This window comes from Salvelinus alpinus, chromosome 7 (genome assembly GCF_045679555.1).
Source record: "Salvelinus alpinus chromosome 7, SLU_Salpinus.1, whole genome shotgun sequence".
Classification (NCBI taxonomy): Eukaryota; Metazoa; Chordata; class Actinopteri; order Salmoniformes; family Salmonidae; genus Salvelinus; species Salvelinus alpinus.
Window position 1 is genome coordinate 4,674,452 of NC_092092.1, and position 24,542 is coordinate 4,698,993.

At 47.9% G+C, this 24,542-nt stretch overlaps 1 protein-coding gene across 2 annotated transcripts in view; it reads right to left on the reverse strand.

Moving 5' to 3' along the window:
- Positions 1 to 24,542, reverse strand: part of LOC139580331 (uncharacterized) — a 65,086-nt gene that overhangs the window by 26,816 nt on the left and 13,728 nt on the right. For both annotated transcript variants that reach the window (XM_071408886.1, XM_071408887.1), the window contains exons 11-14: positions 24,345 to 24,488; positions 23,903 to 24,078; positions 23,586 to 23,657; positions 19,920 to 19,979 (exon numbers count right to left, since the gene is read on the reverse strand). In XM_071408886.1, coding sequence (XP_071264987.1) covers positions 19,920 to 19,979; positions 23,586 to 23,657; positions 23,903 to 24,078; positions 24,345 to 24,488 — 452 coding nt within the window. The remainder of the gene's footprint in view (positions 1 to 19,919; positions 19,980 to 23,585; positions 23,658 to 23,902; positions 24,079 to 24,344; positions 24,489 to 24,542) is intronic.

The window sequence follows — 24,542 nt, forward strand, 5'->3', positions numbered from 1 at the left end:
GTGCACTACTTTAGACCAGAGCCCTATTCCCTATATAGTGCACTACTTTAGACCAGAGCCCTATTCCCTATATAGTGCACTACTATAGACCAGAGCCCTATTCCCTATATAGTGCACTACTTTAGACCAGAGCCCTATTCCCTATATAGTGCACTACTTTAGACCTGAGCCCTATTCCCTATATAGTGCACTACTTTAGACCAGAGCCCTATTCCCTATATAGTGCACTACTTTAGACCAGAGCCCTATTCCCTATATAGTGCACTACTTTAGACCAGAGCCCTATTCCCTATATAGTGCACTACTTTAGACCAGAGCCCTATTCCCTATATAGTGCACTACTTTAGACCAGAGCCCTATTCCCTATATAGTGCACTACTATAGACCAGAGCCCTATTCCCTATATAGTGCACTACTATAGACCAGAGCCCTATTCCCTATATAGTGCACTACTATAGACCAGAGCCCTATTCCCTATATAGTGCACTACTATAGACCAGAGCCCTATTCCCTATATAGTGCACTACTTTAGACCAGAGCCCTATTCCCTATATAGTGCACTACTTTAGACCAGAGCCCTATTCCCTATATAGTGCACTACTTTAGACCAGAGCCCTATTCCCTATATAGTGCACTACTTTAGACCAGAGCCCTATTCCCTATATAGTGCACTACTTTAGACCAGAGCCCTATTCCCTATATAGTGCACTACTTTAGACCAGAGCCCTATTCCCTATATAGTGCACTACTTTAGACCAGAGCCCTATTCCCTATATAGTGCACTACTTTAGACCAGAGCCCTATTCCCTATATAGTGCACTACTTTAGACCAGAGCCCTATTCCCTATATAGTGCACTACTTTAGACCAGAGCCCTATTCCCTATATAGTGCACTACTTTAGACCAGAGCCCTATTCCCTATATAGTGCACTACTTTAGACCAGAGCCCTATTCCCTATATAGTGCACTACTTTAGACCAGAGCCCTATATAGTGCACTACTTTAGACCAGAGCCCTATATAGTGCACTACTTTAGACCAGAGCCCTATTCCCTATATAGTGCACTACTTTAGACCAGAGCCCTATATAGTGCACTACTTTAGACCAGAGCCCTATTCCCTATATAGTGCACTACTAGACCAGAGCCCTATATAGTGCACTACTTTAGACCAGAGCCCTATTCCCTATATAGTGCACTACTTTAGACCAGAGCCCTATATAGTGCACTACTTTAGACCAGAGCCCTATTCCCTATATAGTGCACTACTTTAGACCAGAGCCCTATATAGTGCACTACTTTAGACCAGAGCCCTATTCCCTATATAGTGCACTAGTACCGACCAGCAATATGGATTTTTCACATTTAGCAGTAGTTTTAGAACAAGGTGCGATATTGGCTCGTACCAAAAGACACATTGAGAATGTACAGGTCATTCGGAAAGTATTCAGACCCCTTCACTTTTTCAACATGTTACATTACAGCCTTATTCTAAAATTGATTTAAAAAAATAATAATTTAAGTCAATCTATACACAATAACCGATAATGACAAACCAAAAACAGGTTGACATTTTTGCAAATGTGTATATATATAAAAAAAACTGAAATACCTTAATTATATAAGTATTCAGACCCTTAGCTATGAGGCTATGTTTTGTACACGCGGTGTATATTATATACACTGCTCAAAAAAATAAAGGGAACACTTAAACAACACAATGTAACTCCAAGTCAATCACACTTCTGTGAAATCAAACTGTCCACTTAGGAAGCAACACTGATTGACAATACATTTCACATGCTGTTGTGCAAATGGAATAGACAAAAGGTGGAAATTATAGGCAATTAGCAAGACAGCCCCAATAAAGGAGTGATTCTGCAGGTGGTGACCACACACCACTTCTCAGTTCCTATGCTTCCTGGCTGATGTTTTGGTCACTTTTGAATGCTGGCGGTGCTTTCACTCTAGTGGTAGCATGAGACGGAGTCTACAACCCACACAAGTGGCTCAGGTAGTGCAGTTCATCCAGGATGGCACATCAATGCGAGGAGGGCAACAACCCAGCAGCAGGACCGCTACCTCCGCCTTTGTGCAAGGAGGTGCACTGCCACAGCCCTGCAAAATGACCTCCAGCAGGCCACAAATGTGCATGTGTCAGCATATGGTCTTACAAGGGGTCTGAGGATCTCATCTCGGTACCTAATGGCAGTCAGGCTACCTCTGGCGAGCACATGGAGGGCTGTGCGGCCCCACAAAGAAATGCCACCCCACACCATGACTGACCCACCGCCAAACCGGTCATGCTGAAGGATGTTGCAGGCAGCAGAACGTTCTCCACGGTGTCTCCAGACTCTGTCACGTCTGTCACATGTGCTCAGTGTGAACCTGCTTTCATCTGTGAAGAGCACAGGGCGCCAGTGGCGAATTTGCCAATCTTGGTGTTCTCTGGCAAATGCCAAACGTCCTGCACGGTGTTGGGCTGTGAGCACAACCCCCACCTGTGGACGTCGGGCCCTCATACCACCCTCATGGAGTCTGTTTCTGACAGAGACGATGTTTCTGTTTCTGTTTTAGACGATTTTACAGCTATCAATTTAGGAGTCTACAATCTCACCCTGTTCAACCTGCAGAGTCTCACATTCACAACGGCACAATGCACCCTGGACTGAAGAGGCAGAAAAATAGGAGAATTTATCAAATTAAAACATTTCTAGGAGGTAGGAATATCAACAACAACAAAAACTATGATCAACGGCTCAATGGAGAGAAGACAACCTCCCGAGTTATGACATCAGCCAGTTTTGAAGTCTGACATGTATGATAGATCTGAAACGTCCTAAGAGTCATATTCCTGTTAAAGTCTCTCTCTCTACACTGGAAGTTATCACCACAACGCTACGTCATACCGGACAAATTACTGCCTGCTTGAACGCCAATAACTCTGATACACATGAGTACATAAAAATGGGAAACGGGGGTACCTAGTCAGGTGTACCACTGAATGTATTCAACTGAAATGTGTCTTCCTCATTTAACCCAACCCTTATGAATCAGAGAGGTGCGGAGGGCAAATCTTTACCTTGTCAGCTCGGGGATTCGATCCAGCAACCTTTAGGTTTACTGGCCCAACGCTCTAACCACTAAATGGCACAGGGAATCACTAGAACATCAAATCAGAGATGCACAAAAACAATATAACATTAGAAAATGGGTGAACTTGTCCTTTAAAACAATATATCTCCACAGAGACTGTAGGTCAGTGGTTCTCCACCTGGGGAGACAATAGATCTCCACAGGAACGCAGCATACTGTAGGTCAGTGGTTCTCAACCTGGGGAGACAATAGAGATCCACAGAGACACAGCATACTGTAGGTCAGTGGTTCTCCACCTGGGGAGACAATAGAGATCCACAGAGACACAGCATACTGTAGGTCAGTGGTTCTCAACCTGGGGAGACAATAGAGATCCACAGAGACACAGCATACTGTAGGTCAGTGGTTCTCCACCTGGGGAGACAATAGATCTCCACAGAGACACAGCATACTGTAGGTCAGTGGTTCTCAACCTGGGGAGACAATAGATCTCCACAGAGACACAGCATACTGTAGGTCAGTGGTTCTCAACCTGGGGAGACAATAGATCTCCACAGAGACACAGCATACTGTAGGTCAGTGGTTCTCCACCTGGGGAGACAATAGATATCCACAGAGACACAGCATACTGTAGGTCAGTGGTTCTCCACCTGGGGAGACAATAGATATCCACAGAGACACAGCATACTGTAGGTCAGTGGTTCTCAACCTGGGGAGACAATAGATATCCACAGAGACACAGCATACTGTAGGTCAGTGGTTCTCAACCTGGGGAACGACTAACCCTGGGGGTTCCTGGCTTATCCACAGGGGCTACATGGGAAGACTCCTAAGAACATGATCTAGTGATCATTTACATGAGGGGGGTACTTCCAGTAACCCGTTGAGAACCACTACCTGTAAGTGAATGTGTCATTTTGTTCCTCTAAACCTCCACATCAACACAAAGCCACGTCTCCCTCTTCCACTCCAACACAAAGCCACGTCTCCCTCTTCCACTCCAACACAAAGCCACGTCTCCCTCTTCCACATCAACACAAAGCCACGTCTCCCTCTTCCACTCCAACACAAAGCCACGTCTCCCTCTTCCACTCCAACACAAAGCCACGTCTCCCTCTTCCACTCCAACACAAAGCCACGTCTCCCTCTTCCACACCAACACAAAGCCACGTCTCCCTCCTCCACACCAACACAAAGCCACGTCTCCCTCCTCCACACCAACACAAAGCCACGTCTCCCTCCTCCACACCAACACAAAGCCACGTCTCCCTCCTCCACACCAACACAAAGCCACGTCTCCCTCCTCCACATTAATATAAAGTGACGTTGCTCTCCTCAACCCTCTCCCACATTAATATAAAGTGACATTGCTCTCCTCAACTCTCCTCCACATTAATATAAAGTGACGTTGCTCTCCTCAACCCTCTCCCACATTAATATAAAGTGACGTTGCTCTCCTCAACCCTCTCCCACATTAATATAAAGTGACGTTGCTCTCCTCAACCCTCTTCCACATTAATATAAAGTGACGTTGCTCTCCTCAACCCTCTCCCACATTAATATAAAGTGACGTTGCTCTCCTCAACCCTCTTCCACATTAATATAAAGTGACGTTGCTCTCCTCAACCCTCTCCCACATTAATATAAAGTGACGTTGCTCTCCTCAACTCTCCTCCACATTAATATAAAGTGACGTTGCTCTCCTCAACCCTCTCCCACATTAATATAAAGTGACATTGCTCTCCTCAACTCTCCTCCACATTAATATAAAGTGACGTTGCTCTCCTCAACCCTCTCCCACATTAATATAAAGTGACGTTGCTCTCCTCAACCCTCTCCCACATTAATATAAAGTGACGTTGCTCTCCTCAACCCTCTTCCACATTAATATAAAGTGACGTTGCTCTCCTCAACCCTCTCCCACATTAATATAAAGTGACGTTGCTCTCCTCAACCCTCTTCCACATTAATATAAAGTGACGTTGCTCTCCTCAACCCTCTCCCACATTAATATAAAGTGACGTTGCTCTCCTCAACTCTCCTCCACATTAATATAAAGTGACGTTGCTCTCCTCAACCCTCTCCCACATTAATATAAAGTGACGTTGCTCTCCTCAACCCTCTCCCACATTAATATAAAGTGACGTTGCTCTCCTCAACCCTCCTCCACATTAATATAAAGTGACGTTGCTCTCCTCAACCCTCTCCCACATTAATATAAAGTGACGTTGCTCTCCTCAACCCTCCTCCACATTAATATAAAGTGACGTTGCTCTCCTCAACCCTCTCCCACATTAATATAAAGTGACGTTGCTCTCCTCAACCCTCTCCCACATTAATATAAAGTGACATTGCTCTCCTCAACCCTCCTCCACATTAATATAAAGTGACGTTGCTCTCCTCAACCCTCTTCCACATTAATATAAAGTGACGTTGCTCTCCTCAACCCTCTTCCACATTAATATAAAGTGACGTTGCTCTCCTCAACCCTCCTCCACATTAATATAAAGTGACGTTGCTCTCCTCAACCCTCTTCCACATTAATATAAAGTGACGTTGCTCTCCTCAACCCTCTTCCACATTAATATAAAGTGACGTTGCTCTCCTCAACCCTCCTCCACATTAATATAAAGTGACGTTGCTCTCCTCAACTCTCCTCCACATTAATATAAAGTGAGGTTGCTCTCCTCAACCCTCCTCCACATTAATATAAAGTGACGTTGCTCTCCTCAACCCTCTCCCACATTAATATAAAGTGACGTTGCTCTCCTCAACCCTCTCCCACATTAATATAAAGTGACGTTGCTCTCCTCAACCCTCTTCCACATTAATATAAAGTGACGTTGCTCTCCTCAACCCTCTTCCACATTAATATAAAGTGACGTTGCTCTCCTCAACCCTCCTCCACATTAATATAAAGTGACGTTGCTCTCCTCAACCCTCTCCCACATTAATATAAAGTGACGTTGCTCTCCTCAACCCTCTCCCACATTAATATAAAGTGACGTTGCTCTCCTCAACCCTCTCCCACATTAATATAAAGTGACGTTGCTCTCCTCAACCCTCCTCCACATTAATATAAAGTGACGTTGCTCTCCTCAACCCTCCTCCACATTAATATAAAGTGACGTTGCTCTCCTCAACCCTCCTCCACATTAATATAAAGTGACGTTGCTCTCCTCAACCCTCCTCCACATTAATATAAAGTGACGTTGCTCTCCTCAACCCTCCTCCACATTAATATAAAGTGACGTTGCTCTCCTCAACCCTCTTCCACATTAATATAAAGTGACGTTGCTCTCCTCAACCCTCTCCCACATTAATATAAAGTGACGTTGCTCTCCTCAACCCTCTCCCACATTAATATAAAGTGACGTTGCTCTCCTCAACCCTCTCCCACATTAATATAAAGTGACGTTGCTCTCCTCAACTCTCCTCCACATTAATATAAAGTGACGTTGCTCTCCTCAACCCTCTCCCACATTAATATAAAGTGACGTTGCTCTCCTCAACCCTCTCCCACATTAATATAAAGTGACGTTGCTCTCCTCAACCCTCTCCCACATTAATATAAAGTGACGTTGCTCTCCTCAACCCTCCTCCACATTAATATAAAGTGACGTTGCTCTCCTCAACCCTCTCCCACATTAATATAAAGTGACGTTGCTCTCCTCAACCCTCCTCCACATTAATATAAAGTGACGTTGCTCTCCTCAACCCTCTCCCACATTAATATAAAGTGACGTTGCTCTCCTCAACCCTCTCCCACATTAATATAAAGTGACGTTGCTCTCCTCAACCCTCTCCCACATTAATATAAAGTGACGTTGCTCTCCTCAACTCTCCTCCACATTAATATAAAGTGACGTTGCTCTCCTCAACCCTCTCCCACATTAATATAAAGTGACGTTGCTCTCCTCAACCCTCTCCCACATTAATATAAAGTGACGTTGCTCTCCTCAACTCTCCTCCACATTAATATAAAGTGACGTTGCTCTCCTCAACTCTCCTCCACATTAATATAAAGTGACGTTGCTCTCCTCAACCCTCTCCCACATTAATATAAAGTGACGTTGCTCTCCTCAACCCTCTTCCACATTAATATAAAGTGACGTTGCTCTCCTCAACTCTCCTCCACATTAATATAAAGTGACGTTGCTCTCCTCAACCCTCTCCCACATTAATATAAAGTGACGTTGCTCTCCTCAACCCTCTCCCACATTAATATAAAGTGACGTTGCTCTCCTCAACCCTCTCCTCTTCATACAACAAGCATTTTACGGTAAGGTACCTGTTGTATTCGGGGCGCATGTGACAAAAACAATTTGAAGAGATAGGTTTCCTCTGCTGCTCAGTGGCAAACTACCTTGCAATGTGATGCCTTTCCCGAGGAAAGGTTGAAGGATCGGGTGAATATGAATCATTATGGAAACACTATTTCATGGTAGTATTCTGGATAGTTCCTCCTCTACAAAAAAAAGTTTTCAAAAAAGTGTATTTATTCACACACACACACACAGAACCATCCATGTCAAACAGTGACTAATGGAAGGGATTTTTAACGTCCATATTTCACATACGAGTCTGATTAATGCTGACCTATTGTGTCTGTGTGTGCACGCATCTGTGCCTGTGTGTGTGTGTGTCTGTGCCTGTGTGTGTGTCTGTGCCTCTGTGTGTGCGCGCGCGTGTGTGTAAAGCTGCCCTATAGTACTGACATTCACATTACATTCGGTCACACCCCCCATTCACCTTTGGTCGGATCATCAACTCAAAAGTCAGCCTCGAATCAATGGTCGACAAATCCATGCCGCTTGTCCAGAACTCCCTGCTAAATATGTATTTAATGGCATTTCAGGTTCCTGTCCCTCAGAAGAGGACGGCGATAAGAATAAATGGTTTTGATCTGTGGAAGACATTTTAAAAAGTAGCGAGCGACAGCATGACTACAGCGTGACTGCATTTCCATCTCTGGGCCGGCCGTTCTACACACACACCGGGCCGGCCGTTCTACTCACACACCGGGCCGGCCGTTCTACTCACACACCGGGCCGGCCGTTCTACACACACACCGGGCCGGCCGTTCTACACACACACCGGGCCGGCCGTTCTACACACACACCGGGCCGGCCGTTCTACACACACACCGGGCCGGCCGTTCTACACACACACCGGGCCGGCCGTTCTACACACACACACCGGGCCGGCCGTTCTACACACACACCGGGCCGGCCGTTCTACACACACACCGGGCCGGCCGTTCTACACACACACCGGGCCGGCCGTTCTACTCACACACCGGGCCGGCCGTTCTACTCACACACCGGGCCGGCCGTTCTACACACACACCGGGCCGGCCGTTCTACACACACACCGGGCCGGCCGTTCTACACACACACCGGGCCGGCCGTTCTACTCACACACCGGGCCGGCCGTTCTACACACACACCGGGCCGGCCGTTCTACTCACACACCGGGCCGGCCGTTCTACACACACACCGGGCCGGCCGTTCTACTCACACACCGGGCCGGCCGTTCTACTCACACACCGGGCCGGCCGTTCTACTCACACACCGGGCCGGCCGTTCTACTCACACACCGGGCCGGCCGTTCTACTCACACACCGGGCCGGCCGTTCTACTCACACACCGGGCCGGCCGTTCTACTCACACACCGGGCCGGCCGTTCTACTCACACACCGGGCCGGCCGTTCTACTCACACACCGGGCCGGCCGTTCTACTCACACACCGGGCCGGCCGTTCTACTCACACACCGGGCCGGCCGTTCTACTCACACACCGGGCCGGCCGTTCTACTCACACACCGGGCCGGCCGTTCTACTCACACACCGGGCCGGCCGTTCTACTCACACACCGGGCCGGCCGTTCTACTCACACACCGGGCCGGCCGTTCTACTCACACACCGGGCCGGCCGTTCTACTCACACACCGGGCCGGCCGTTCTACTCACACACCGGGCCGGCCGTTCTACTCACACACCGGGCCGGCCGTTCTACTCACACACCGGGCCGGCCGTTCTACTCACACACCGGGCCGGCCGTTCTACTCACACACCGGGCCGGCCTCACTGCCAAACAGTCCGTGAGGAAACTGTACTGAGGGGGAGTCACACAGCCACCTGTGTGTAGGAGACATGACTATGGACTTCAAATGAAGTCACCAGACGGATGCAGAGCAGCCACCAAGGGAAGGCCAACAGCCTTTTCTTTCAGTCAGTGGCTCCTGTTGAATAACAAACTCACATCGGCTTGTGTGTGGCTGGCTGGCTGGTTTTCTATGGATTATCATAAGTACCTTCAGGAGGCCGACCAGAAAACAGCCCCCGTTGGAGAGAAGTCAATACCATGCATGAACTAGTTTAAAAACTCTATAGTTATGGCTGTGTAGAGTGACAGAAGACAGACAGGAGAGGGGGAAAGCGTTGCCTAATGACGAGGGAGAAGCGTAGACTGACTGTGTGCACGCTTCTCATCTCGCTGTCCTTTCTCAGTGAAGTGACACAGTGCATTAATCTGTCAGGCTCCCCTCTTCACCTATAATGAAGTCTGAAGGATCTCTTTAATTAACCACAGGCCTGGGCAGAATCACACACTTCCAGGAGACAGACTGGGTAGATGAGACTCTCTTGCTTTCCTTGTCAGACCGGTCAGAGTCCAGGGCATGCAGCAAAATGACACACACACACACACAACTAAGCATGTGTATTTTGCTCTCTATCCCTTTAATTGAGGCAGGTGCTGAACATAAATATTTTGGTCAGGCTTGGACAGACACACACACACTCACGTCTAAATAAAGTAACTGTACTGCAAGGTCAGCCAGCCCACCACCTGTCCCTCCCCCTGACGGGCTCTGACGAGTCTCCCTCCCCCTGACGGGCTCTGACGAGTCTCCCTCCCCCTGACGGGCTCTGACGAGTCTCCCTCCCCCTGACGGGCTCTGACGAGTCTCCCTCCCCCTGACGGGCTCTGACGAGTCTCCCTCCCCCTAACGGGCTCTGACGAGTCTCCATCCACCTGGGAGCTTTGATGAGAACACTGGTGAGTAACATTTCCAATATATTTATTACATTTGACACATGATCTTTACTTCAACCTACAGGAGGCCAGACTAACACATCAATATAGACTCCTGAAGTAGAGGACAGGAGGACAGACTATAACACATCAATATAGACTCCTGAAGTAGAGAGGACAGGAGGCCAGACTATAACACATCAATATAGACTCCTGAAGTAGAGGACAGGAGGCCAGACTATAACACATCAATATAGACTCCTGAAGTAGAGAGGACAGGAGGCCAGACTATAACACATCAATATAGACTCCTGAAGTAGAGAGGACAGGAGGCCAGACTATAACACATCAATATAACCTCATGACATAGAGGACAGGACAGGAGGCCAGACTATAACACATCAATATAGACTCCTGAAGTAGAGAGGACAGGAGGCCAGACTATAACACATCAATATAGACTCCTGAAGTAGAGAGGACAGGAGGCCAGACTATAACACATCAATATAGACTCCTGAAGTAGAGGACAGGACGCCAGACTATAACACATCAATATAACCTCATGACATAGAGGACAGGACAGGAGGCCAGACTAACACATCAATATAACCTCCTGACAGAGAGGACAGGAGGCCAGAGTATAACACATCAATATAGACTCCTGACAGAGAGGACAGGAGGCCAGAGTATAACACATCAATATAGACTCCTGACAGAGAGGACAGGAGGCCAGACTGTAACACATCAATATAAACTCCTGACAGAGAGGACAGGAGGCCAGACTATAACACATCAATATAGACTCCTCACAGAGGACAGGAGGCCAGACTATAACACGTCAATATACACTCCTCACAGAGAGGACAGGAGGCCAGACTATAACACGTCAATATACACTCCTCACAGAGAGGACAGGAGGCCAGACTATAACACATCAATATAGACTCCTCACAGAGGACAGGAGGCCAGACTATAACACGTCAATATACACTCCTGACAGAGGACAGGACAGGAGGCCAGACTATAACACATCAATATAGACTCCTGACAGAGAGGACAGGAGGCCAGACTATAACACATCAATATACACTCCTGACAGAGGACAGGACAGGAGGCCAGACTATAACACATCAATATAGACTCCTGACAGAGAGGACAGGAGGCCAGACTATAACACATCAATATACACTCCTGACAGAGAGGACAGGACAGGAGGCCAGACTGTAACACATTAATATAAACTCCTGACAGAGAGGACAGGAGGCCAGAGTATAACACATCAATATAGACTCCTGACAGAGAGGACAGGAGGCCAGAGTATAACACATCAATATAGACTCCTGACAGAGAGGACAGGAGGCCAGACTGTAACACATCAATATAAACTCCTGACAGAGAGGACAGGAGGCCAGACTATAACACATCAATATAGACTCCTCACAGAGGACAGGAGGCCAGACTATAACACGTCAATATACACTCCTCACAGAGAGGACAGGAGGCCAGACTATAACACGTCAATATACACTCCTCACAGAGAGGACAGGAGGCCAGACTATAACACATCAATATAGACTCCTCACAGAGGACAGGAGGCCAGACTATAACACGTCAATATACACTCCTGACAGAGGACAGGACAGGAGGCCAGACTATAACACATCAATATAGACTCCTGACAGAGAGGACAGGAGGCCAGACTATAACACATCAATATACACTCCTGACAGAGGACAGGACAGGAGGCCAGACTATAACACATCAATATAGACTCCTGACAGAGAGGACAGGAGGCCAGACTATAACACATCAATATACACTCCTGACAGAGAGGACAGGACAGGAGGCCAGACTGTAACACATTAATATAAACTCCTCACAGAGGACAGGAGGCCATCTCCAAGTGGAACAGTACTGTGGTAACCTGTGTGGGGGAGATCTCTACAAAGATGTTGACATTTCTTTCACCTTTCACAGATCTATGCATTATTGGGATTTATAAATGTGGAATTACAACCAAATGCTTGAAGGTTTGAGAGCAGACACTGGACAGCTTATTGATTTTCATTACGAGTCACAGAAAGTGAATCAAGTCACAGAAAGTGAATCAAGTCACAGAAAGTAGTCAAGTTGTCTTAAAAAAGAACTGTATCACCCTGTTCCTCAGTCCAAGAAGTCTGGTCCCAGATCTGGTTTGTAATCACTCTGTTCCTCAGTCCAAGAAGTCTGGTCCCAGATCTGGTTTGTAATCACTCTGTTCCTCAGTCCAAGAAGTCTGGTCCCAGATCTGGTTTGTAATCACTCTGTTCCTCAGTCCAAGAAGTCTGGTCCCAGATCAGGATTTGTCATCACTCTGTTCCTCAGTCCAAGAAGTCTGGTCCCAGATCTGGTTTGTAATCACTCAGTTCCTCAGTCCAAGAAGTCTGGTCCCAGATCTGGATTTGTAATCACTCTGTTCCTCAGTCCAAGAAGTCTGGTCCCAGATCTGGTTTGTAATCACTCTGTTCCTCAGTCCAAGAAGTCTGGTCCCAGATCTGGATTTGTCATCACTCAGTTCCTCAGTCCAAGAAGTCTGGTCCCAGATCAGGATTTGTCATCATGTCAACTCCTTGTTTGTTTGCATGACAAGAAGTGGCATGATGGCACAAACAGACTGGTATCCAGGCTGTTGCAGTCCCAGAGATAACAGTTTTATCTCTATGCTTACAGATACGTGGAGGTTCACCAGAACATCAAAAAGGTATTGGGTAGCCTATACGCTCCAATTAGAAAATGGCCCTCACCTTCAGACACTCAGAGTTTTCCTCATTTATTCTGCATATCAAACTCCAACTCCACTGTAGGAATGCCAATCACCTGTCCAGCTCCTCACCCACCTGTCCAGCTCCTCACCCACCTGTCCAGCTCCTCACCCACCTGTCCAGCTCCTCACCCACCTGTCCAGCTCCTCACCCACCTGTCCAGCTCCTCACCCACCTGTCCAGCTCCTCACCCACCTGTCCAGCTCACCCGCACTGAAGAAAACAATCAAAACCGTCCCAGCAACAATACAACACCGGAAAAGTGTTGGGGGGGTATCCAAAATGAAGCTCGAAGAACAATACATTACTGGGATTTACTGTGGACTTGAAGATGAGGGCTCAAACACATTAGCAACTTGATTGCTTATTGATTTCCATTGAGTCACAAAAAAAGTGACTGGAGTCATCGTGAAGCAACTTGAAACGGCGCTCCATCTCTCATATAAAGGTCATCTCAAATGAAGTATTAAGGTATAAGTGCTGACAGGGTGAATACTAAGGTCATTCATAAGGAAATAGGTGGAGATGACTGAAGACACTGGGGGGGGTGGGTCCCCAAATTACACCCAATGGACCCTGGTCAAAAAACGCACGAGAGAAAAGAAAGTGAGACGAGGATTGATCCAACTAAAGAAAGTCGCCTGTCCCACACACTGCCTGTCCCCCACACCGCCTGTCCCCACTGGGTCTAACCAAAATATAAAACACTTAGTTTATATTTCAACAAATCAAGAGGGCAAAGTGCATTCCTCTTATTTCCGTGAGAGTCCTAAACGGCACCCTATTCCCTATATAGTGCACGACTTCTGACCAGAGTAGTGCACTACAGAGGTGTATTCACTAGAAACCAAACTAGAAACCAAACAGAACCGGGAAGGAACGGATTGAATTTGCCAGATAGAAACTCACATTTTCGTTTGCCATTTGGAGTAAAATGTTTTCCGTTGCCAAAATGCTTTGGACTAACGATTACACCCCAGGTTTGCATTAATCTCGTTCCATAATGAAAACAAATGGGTGGGTACATCCTGCAATCTTCTCTCGTGTGTGAGAGAGAGAGGGAAATGATGATACGGCAGGCAGCATCCCCAGGCCCCTGCAGAAGAGAACATTCTGGTATCTTTCCCTCTTACCTTTCTCCGTCACTCTTCACTCCCTCCTCTCTAAGAGGCTGCTCTTCAACCCATCTCAAATTAATTACCTTTCCCCACGTGCCCTGGAACCAAAATCTCAGTATCTTCCCAAATGGCACCCTATTCCTTATTTTAGTGCACTACTTTTGACCAGGGCCAATAGTGCTATGGTCACAAGTCGTGCCATGTTCTCTAGTTGTGCACTAACATGGAGAAATTTGGCTGCCATTAGCCTTGTAAATCTACCTTCCTGGATATTAAGGTTCTGTTTACACTGCTCTCACTTTCTCTAAGGACGACGAGACGGGGGACCCTTACCGCGGCTATTTAGTGTTCCTTTCAGGGAGAAGAGAAGCAGCTTTGATTAAAACAGAAGAAAGCCCTAGCGTCACACACACCAAGAATAGGGAACAACTAGCATGAACAAGACAGCGACAGAGGCCTGCCCAGTGAACAAGACAGCGACAGAGGCCTGCCCAGTGAACAAGACAGCGACAGAGGCCTGCCCAGTGAACAAGACAGCGACAGAGGCCTGCCCAGTGAACAGGACAGCGACAGAGGCCTGCCCAGTGAACAGGACAGCGACAGAGGCCTGCCCAGTGAACAGGACAGCGACAGAGGCCTGCCCAGTGAACAGGACAGCGACAGAGGCCTGCCCAGTGAACAGGACAGCGACAGAGGCCTGCCCAGTGAACAGGACAGCGACAGAGGCCTGCCCAGTGAACAGGACAGCGACAGAGGCCTGCCCAGTGAACAGGACAGCGACAGAGGCCTGCCCAGTGAACAGGACAGCGACAGAGGCCTGCCCAGTGAACAGGACAGCGACAGAGGCCTGCCCAGTGAACAGGACAGCGACAGAGGCCTGCCCAGTGAACAGGACAGCGACAGAGGCCTGCCCAGTGAACAGGACAGCGACAGAGGCCTGCCCAGTGAACAGGACAGCGAGAGAGGCCTGCGAGAGGCCTGCCCAATGAGACGTTGTCAGGCTTCATGAGGACTGCAACTGCTGGAAATGTGCTTAACTTTGCCTATAAATGTAATATAAATGCAGTGTCCATCCAGTACCGTTAGGGAGGGAAAAGTCCACACAGTTACATAGCACAATATTATTTTGTATGATATCGATACTGACTCGAAGTATCAATTAGTAAAAAAAAAAATAAACAAACCATAAACAATTAATGAACACGCACCTGTGGAATGGTCGTTAAGAAACTAACAGCTTACAGACGGTAGGCAATTAAGGTCACAGTTATGAAAACTTAGAACACTAAAGAGGCCTTTCTACTGACTCTGAAAAACACCAAAATAAAGATGCGTGAACGTGCCTGTAGGCATGCTGCAAGGAGGCATGAGGACTGCAGATGTGGCCAGGGCAATACATTGCAATGTCCGTACTAAGACAGCGTTTATCGTCGAAGGAATGAGAGTTACACCGAGGCCTGTACTCTGGAGTCGGATCGATTTGGAGGTGGAGGGTCCGTCATGGTCTGGGGCGGTGTGTCACAGCATCATCGGGCTGAGCCTGTCGTCATTGCAGGCAATCTCAACACTGTGCGTTACAGGGAAGACATCCTCCTCCCTCATGTGGTACCCTTCCTGCAGGCTCATCCTGACATGGCCCTCCAGCATGACAACGCCACCAGCCATACTGCTCGTTCTGTGCGTGATTTCCTGCAAGACAGGAATGTCAGTGTTCTGCCATGGCCAGCGAAGAGCCCAGATCTCAATCACATTGAGCATGTCTGGGACCTGTCGGATCGGAGGGTGAGGGCTAGGTCCATTCCCCCCGGAAATGTCCGGGAACTGGCAGGTGCCTTGGTGGAAGAGTGGGGTAACATCTCACAGCAAGAACTGGCAAATCTGGTGCAGTCCATGAGGAGGAGATGCACTGCAGTACTTAATGCAGCTGGTGGCCACATCAGATACTGACTTACTTTTGATTTTGACCTTCCCTTCACCTTCCCAGAATGCCACAGGATCACATGTCAAAGGTCACAGCTAAGAGTATCAGTTGTGGTTTGTCAAAGAATCTTCCTCTCTCCAATCTGACTGGCTAGCTGCTGGTTCTTTTCCATCCAATCACACTAAATGATTCCAGAGATGGAGAAAGGTGAACAGCATTGTTGATAAGGCCGTCTGTATTGTGAAACAGTTGAATGGATGTGCCTTTCTCCATTCTAAATAGACACAGACGCAGTCTAGTTCTCTCTCTCTCACACACACACACTAGCCTTTAATATGTCCCCTGCATTCATCAACGTATCCCTAGCTACATGCCTGGATCTACCATTCGTCATCTTGTACAGAATGCAAATGTAGCAGAAGACAAAAAATGTCAAATCCATAAAGCCGTTCATCAAACAGTTAAGAGAGTTACGCCATCAGTGTGCCAGCCGCTTGCCAGGACAGTGGCCTTTCAGCCCGAGTGTCACAGGGCATCCCGATTCCTAACTGAACCAGAAAGATGGCCAGGCTTCGTTGTGTTGTCCCCTCAGGTCTGTCCCTAGCTCGTCTGTAGACCATGTATTCATCTGACTCCCTTAATAGTGCACTACTTTTGACCAAGGGCCCAGTTTCCATTTCAGAATCACCTTTCAACATAGGACCTCACGATAAGATATTATCATGATATTTTAAAAAAAATAAGTGTCGATACAATATATATTGAGATTCTCACGATTCTATATGCATTGCTATTCGCTATTCGATAGTGTGATTTTATTGCGATTCGATGTCCCAAACATATTGCTCACCATATGTCTGCTGCACAAGGACAAGGAGGAGCCATGAGATAACGAGTTTACGGAAATAAAACTGCCGGAAAAACTAAATTGGCTCCCTATTTTTTTTTAAAAGATGGCAGAATAAGCTATGAAGGAAAAATACTGGAGTTTTGGTGGAGGTACAGTCAATTAGCGCAGAAAATATTGCGATATTTAACTGTATAAATTTCCCCCCCCCCTCATCCCTACTTGAACATCTGAGATGTACTACATTTACATTACATTTAAGTCATTTAGCAGACGCTCTTATCCAGAGCGACTTACAAATTGGTGCATTCACCTTATGATATCCAGTGGAACAACCACTTTACAATAGTGCATCTAACTCTTTTAAGGGGGGGGGGGGGGGTTAGAAGGATTACTTTATCCACATGGCTGTCTTAATGAACACGAGGGACGGACTGACGGTAGCATAATGAACACAGAGCCATATGTAGCTAATCAAGACCTCTTAATTAGATATCAGCAGTGACTGGTAATTACCTACAATATTCCAGAATAGGGCTCTAGCAGGTGGGCGGGTCCAGTTCAGGTGAAAACGTTTGCAAAGATTTTGAAAACGTAAATGAAACTTTTCAGAGTCAAGTAACCACTGCACAGCATTGCGGTAACATTAAGATTACAAACTAACCCTGTTTGACAGTTGCCAATGCCATCCAGCTAAAAACATTTCGTCACTCATCTCGTCTTCCTCCTGCTGTTCTTCACTCTCTCACTCTAAACTCTGGGCTGGCAGACTAAAGTGTGAAGGAGGAAATTCGCTCTCACACTCTTCTACACACTGAGGAGCCATATGGGATGGAGAGAGAGAGAGAGATAGAGTAAGTGATTAGGCATGTCTGATGTTTCCCCTGCTCTCTCTCCATCTCTCCTCTCCATCTCTCCCGCAGTGTCAGATGTTGACTTCAGGACCATTTAAGCAGCTCTAATGCCAGTAGGATGCCATTCTAATCTAAATAGCTGGAAAATTAAATAGCAACGCCAGGTTGACTCTTCCTTTATTACCCCTATCCCTCCCTCCTATTCTACAGTCGCTGAGGCTGAGCCCGAGGTTCAGCAGAGCAACACTGACACCCGCTGGTAGGATATGGGAACTACAAGCACCTGTTAGATGTGACGCAAAGAGGGAAGAGGTAGTAGGGAAGACAAACTACATGCCAATGTTTGCTGAAAATGCCAAGTGTAATTTCCGCATGGTTCATTTCCATCCAATCACACTAATATCAGAATGTTGGTTACTGTTTTGGTAACTAGAATGTAGGAAAACCTGCATCTAACTCCACATTAGACTGCTATATAACCATGTTAAAGTATTGCAGCGTGTGTGTCTTCCAATACTGTAGGAAGTTACAATGCAACCATGACACCAACCTCTAACTTAACACTCACTACATCTAAACAACCTGCTTGGTCCTCGTCGTGAGTAAGTTAACAGACCCAATCGCAGGGCTGATAGGTAGATTGCAAAAGGGGACATGGCCAAGCACTTGTGTCTTAATAAATAAATAAAAATTGGTAACCTTTATTTAACTAGGCAAGTCAGTTAAGTACAAATTCTTATTTACAATGACGACCTACCGGAGAACAGTTGGTTAACTGCCTTGTTCAGGGGCAGATCGACAGATTTTTACCTTGTCAGCTCAGGGATTCGATCCAGCAACCGTTTGGCCCAACGCTCTAACTACTAGGCTACCTGCCGCCCGGCAGCTATTGTCATAACACAGTCCTGAAAACTCCTCAAAACAAAGTGTAGCTTGGCAAAATAATAAACCCCAACTTTAATTTACAAACAACTAGGTTCTTCTTTCCAAGCAACATTATTCAATTCATAAATCACCACAAAAAGTTTTTTTTTTTAAATATTGTCCCCAGCACAAGGTGCACCTGTGTAATGATCATTCTGTTTAATCAGCTTCTTGATATACCACACCTGTCAGGTGGATGGATTATATTGACAAAGGAGAAATGTTCACTAACAGGGAAGTAAACTACTTGTGCATAAAATTTGAGAGAATTACGTTGTTTTTTTTGTGCGTGTGGAAAATTTCTGGGATTTTTACATTTCATCTCATGAAACATGGGACCGTCACTTTACATCTTGCATTTCTATTTTTGTTCGGTGTACATGCACCAGACGGCACACTGACCCTCTGTTACGACGTCTCAAATGACACCCTATCCCCTGTGGTCCCTGGTCAAAAGTAGTGCCCTATAAATGACACCCTATCCCCTATGGACTCTGGTCAAAAGTAGAGCCCTATAAATGACACCCTATTCCCTATGGGCTCTGGTCAAAAGTAGTGCCCTATAAATGACACCCTATCCCTATGGGCCCTGGTCAAAAGTAGTGCCCTATAAATGACACCCTATCCCTATGGGCCCTGGTCAAAAGTAGTGCCCTATAAAGGGAATAAAGGGACACTTGTTACAGAGCTGAGTCGATAGAACCAACAGCAAATTGGTTCCTGGATATTTTTTGTCATCTTATTTCGGCTGCCACATAAACAAGAGTTGACGCTAGCAGCAACAGAATGGTGTGAGAAGCAGTAAAGCCTATCCCCTTTGGGCCCTGGTAGTGCACTATAAAAGGGAATAAAGTAGTGCACTATAAAGGGAATAGGGTTTATCTGGGAGGATAAACACTACTAATACATGTCAACCTCCTGAGGCTTTCTGACGGATCTGTTGAACCGGACAGAGGGACAGATGGAGCCCAAAGCTCAGACCTCAGACTTGACACTGAAACAGCCATCTGTTGGGTCGATCTACTGGGAGAGGTGTGTGTGTGTGTGTGTGTGTGTGTGTGTGTGTGTGTGTGTGAGAAAGTGAGAGAGAGGAGAAAGTTCAGGTAGGGTTTCTATGACTTCTTACTCTTCAAAGTTACTGACATTCCAGTTACCCAGGACTCAAACCCCCCCCCCCCCCCCCCCCCCCCCCGATGGTAGAAATCAACTGTCTAGCGGAGAGCCTTTGTTACTGATTAGCGATGTGGATGAGTGAGTGAAAGCCAGTGTTGTACGTAGGTTTTACATCCATACCAGTAAGAGAGAAATATGACTGAGATAATACCTTGAGGATGTTCTGGGTCTCCCCCAACTTGCTGGTCCACTCCTTGGTCAGCTCCAACACCTGTTGGAGAGGACAGAGGGGTGGTCAGGTCTAACACCTGTTGGAGAGGATAGAGGGGGTGGTCAGGTCTAACACCTGTTGGAGAGGACAGAGGGGGTGGTCAGGTCTAACATCTGCTGGAGAGGATAGAGGGGGTGGTCAGATCTAACACCTGTTGGAGAGGATAGAGGGGGTGGTCAGATCTAACACCTGTTGGAGAGGATAGAGGGGGTGGTCAGATCTAACACCTGTTGGAGAGGACAGAGGGGGTGGTCAGGTCTAACACCTGTTGGAGAGGACAGAGGGGGTGGTCAGGTCTAACACCTGTTGGAGAGGACAGAGGGGGTGGTCAGGTCTAACACCTGTTGGAGAGGACAGAGGGGGTGGTCAGGTCTAACACCTGTTGGAGAGGATAGAGGGGGTGGTCAGGTCTAACACCTGTTGGAGAGGACAGAGGGGTGGTCAGGTCTAACACCTGTTGGAGAGGACAGAGGGGTGGTCAGGTCTAACACCTGTTGGAGAGGATAGAGGGGGTGGTCAGGTCTAACACCTGTTGGAGAGGATAGAGGGGGTGGTCAGATCTAACACCTGTTGGAGAGGACAGAGGGGGTGGTCAGATCTAACACCTGTTGGAGAGGATAGAGGGGGTAGTCAGATCTAACACCTGTTGGAGAGGATAGAGGGGGTGGTCAGATCTAACACCTGTTGGAGAGGATAGAGGGGGTGGTCAGGTCTAACACCTGTTGGAGAGGACAGAGGGGGTGGTCAGGTCTAACATCTGCTGGAGAGGATAGAGGGGTGGTCAGGTCTAACACCTGTTGGAGAGGATAGAGGGGGTGGTCAGATCTAACACCTGTTGGAGAGGATAGAGGGGGTGGTCAGATCTAACACCTGTTGGAGAGGATAGAGGGGGTGGTCAGATCTAACACCTGTTGGAAAGGACAGAGGGGGTGGTCAGATCTAACACCTGTTGGAGAGGACAGAGGGGGTGGTCAGGTCTAACACCTGTTGGAGAGGACAGAGGGGGTGGTCAGGTCTAACACCTGTTGGAGAGGACAGAGGGGGTGGTCAGGTCTAACACCTGTTGGAGAGGATAGAGGGGGTGGTCAGGTCTAACACCTGTTGGAGAGGATAGAGGGGGTGGTCAGGTCTAACACCTGTTGGAGAGGACAGAGGGGTGGTCAGGTCTAACACCTGTTGGAGAGGATAGAGGGGGTGGTCAGGTCTAACACCTGTTGGAGAGGACAGAGGGGGTGGTCAGGTCTAACACCTGTTGGAGAGGACAGAGGGGGTGGTCAGATCTAACACCTGCTGGAGAGGATAGAGGGGGTGGTCAGATCTAACACCTGTTGGAGAGGATAGAGGGGGTAGTCAGATCTAACACCTGTTGGAGAGGATAGAGGGGGGGGGTCAGATCTAACACCTGCTGGAGAGGATAGAGGGGGTGGTCAGATCTAACACCTGTTGGAGAGGATAGAGGGGGTGGTCAGATCTAACACCTGCTGGAGAGGATAGAGGGGGTGGTCAGATCTAACACCTGCTGGAGAGGATAGAGGGGGTGGTCAGGTCTAACACCTGCTGGAGAGGATAGAGGGGTGGTCAGATCTAACACCTGTTGGAGAGGACGGGGGGGGTGGTCAGGTCTAACACCTGTTGGAGAGGACAGAGGGGGTGGTCAGGTCTAACACCTGTTGGAGAGGATAGAGGGGGTGGTCAGATCTAACACCTGTTGGAGAGGACAGAGGGGGTGGTCAGGTCTAACACCTGTTGGAGAGGACAGAGGGGGTGGTCAGATCTAACACCTGTTGGAGAGGATAGAGGGGGTGGTCAGATCTAACACCTGTTGGAGAGGACGGGGGGGGGGTGGTCAGGTCTAACACCTGCTGGAGAGGATAGAGGGGTGGTCAGATCTAACACCTGTTGGAGAGGACGGGGGGGGGGGGGTGGTCAGGTCTAACACCTGCTGGAGAGGATAGAGGGGGTGGTCAGTTCTAACACCTGTTGGAGAGGATAGAGGGGGTGGTCAGGTCTAACACCTGTTGGAGAGGATAGAGGGGGTGGTCAGATCTAACACCTGTTGGAGAGGACAGAGGGGGTGGTCAGATCTAACACCTGTTGGAGAGGACAGAGGGGTGGTCAGGTCTAACATCTGTTGGGGAGGACAGAGGGGTGGTCAGGTCTAACACCTGTTGGAGAGGATAGAGGGGGTGGTCAGGTCTAACACCTGTTGGAGAGGATAGAGGGGGTGGTCAGATCTAACACCTGTTGGAGAGGATAGAGGGGGTGGTCAGATCTAACACCTGTTGGAGAGGACGGGGGGGGGGGGGTGGTCAGGTCTAACACCTGTTGGAGAGGACAGAGGGGGTGGTCAGGTCTAACACCTGTTGGAGAGGACAGAGGGGGTGGTCAGGTCTAACACCTGTTGGAGAGGATAGAGGGGGTGGTCAGGTCTAACACCTGTTGGAGAGGATAGAGGGGGTGGTCAGGTCTAACACCTGTTGGAGAGGATAGAGGGGTGGTCAGGTCTAACACCTGTTGGAGAGGATAGAGGGGGTGGACAGAGGGGGTGGTCAGGTCTAACACCTGTTGGAGAGGATAGAGGGGGTGGTCAGGTCTAACACCTGTTGGAGAGGACAGAGGGGTGGTCAGGTCTAACACCTGTTGGAGAGGATAGAGGGGTGGTCAGGTCTAACACCTGTTGGAGAGGATAGAGGGGGTGGACAGAGGGGGTGGTCAGGTCTAACACCTGTTGGGGAGGACAGAGGGGGTGGTCAGGTCTAACACCTGTTGGAGAGGATAGAGGGGTGGTCAGGTCTAACACCTGTTGGAGAGGATAGATAGAGGGGGTGGTCAGGTCTAACACCTGTTGGAGAGGACAGAGGGGGTGGTCAGGTCTAACACCTGTTGGAGAGGATAGAGGGGGTGGTCAGGTCTAACACCTGTTGGAGAGGATAGAGGGGGGGGGGTCAGGTCTAACACCTGTTGGAGAGGATAGAGGGGGGGGGGTCAGGTCTAACACCTGTTGGAGAGGACAGAGGGGGTGGTCAGGTCTAACACCTGTTGGAGAGGATAGAGGAGTGGTCAGGTCTAACACCTGCTGGAGAAATTACAACCCAACACCATGGTCGTCTCAGACACCAGATCTCAACCGGGAGATTCTGGAGCGGTGCCTGAGACAGCGTTTTACACCACTGTCCACAAAACACCAAATGCTGGAACTTATTTGTTTAAATTGATTTATTTCACCTTTATTTAACCAGGTAAGCTAGTTGAGAACAAGTTTGCATTAACAACTGCGACCTGGCCAAGACAAAGCAAAGCAGTTCTCATGGATGACCAGTGTCACATCCCTCCAATAGAGTTCCAGACACTTATAGAATCTATGCCAAGGTGCATTGCAGCTGTTCTGGCTGGTGGTGACCCAACGCCCTATTGAAGACACTTTATGTTGGCGTTTCCTTTATTGTGGCAGATATCTGTATATTCCACTAAGCAGACACTTTTACCCAAAGCCACTTACAATAGTACTACAGTGAACACATGCATCTTTAGTGTGTGGAGTCACACTCTGGGCAACCTACACAAGTCAAGCCATGAACCTACAACAGTCCTAAAGAGTGCACTCACCTGGGCCTCATTGTTGTGGAGTTTCTCCTCCACCTTCAGAGTGTTGGAGAGAACCTGAGGAGAAAGGGGAGCCTGGCGAGAGAGCGGCCATATTACACATTTGTAGGTGTTTTTAAAAAAAAAAAGAGAAGGCCAATGTGTTTGAAATGTTTTTGTTTTTTTTGCTTATCCCAACACCCCGAGACCCCCTCGGTGAGGCTGTTCCCCCGCACGCCATTATCAACGGCAACCCTGGAGCAATTATGTGCAAAGATATTTTTCCACTTTGTCAGCTCTGGGATTCTAACGAGCGACCTTTCGGACACCAGAACACCTACCTGGTGGTTATCCTCCATCAGTCCTCTCAGTCTACCGATCTCCTCCTGCAGTTCTCTGATGACTCTAACGCCGCTGTCCTCGTTGACTGTGGGCTTGTTGACGATGTTCTTAGCTCGGTTAGCGTAGCGCAACGTGCTCAGTGTCTCACCGTAGTGCACGTCAGCGGGAGAAAGGGCTGGACAGAAAGATGGACAAACAGGAGTGAGGTGGATCTCTTACTAAAAGAGAGAGAGAGATCAATCAAATCAGCAGTTGAGCTAAATAGCAATACCAAAGTGAATAATCAATAATGCACTAACTGTAAATCACTCTGGATAAGTGTCTGATAAATGACTCAATGTTAAATTAATACTATGAACATTCCCCACCAAAATAGGTTACACTACTAGTCCTTTTTGTTAGCAACCCCGACTGAACGCCACTGACGAAGATCAACCATACTTGCTATCATGATTGTGTTGGAGTTTCCCCCCAGGCTATTTTTCAGGAGCCAGGTCAGAAGAGAGTCTCTGTAGGGGATAAACAGCTGCTTCTTCTTCATCTTGCCTGTGTGGGAGCTCCCTCCTCCAGTCACACATGTATCAGCTAGGAGAGAACACAGACAGAGACTTTATAGGGGGGTGAAGAGCAGCTTTTACT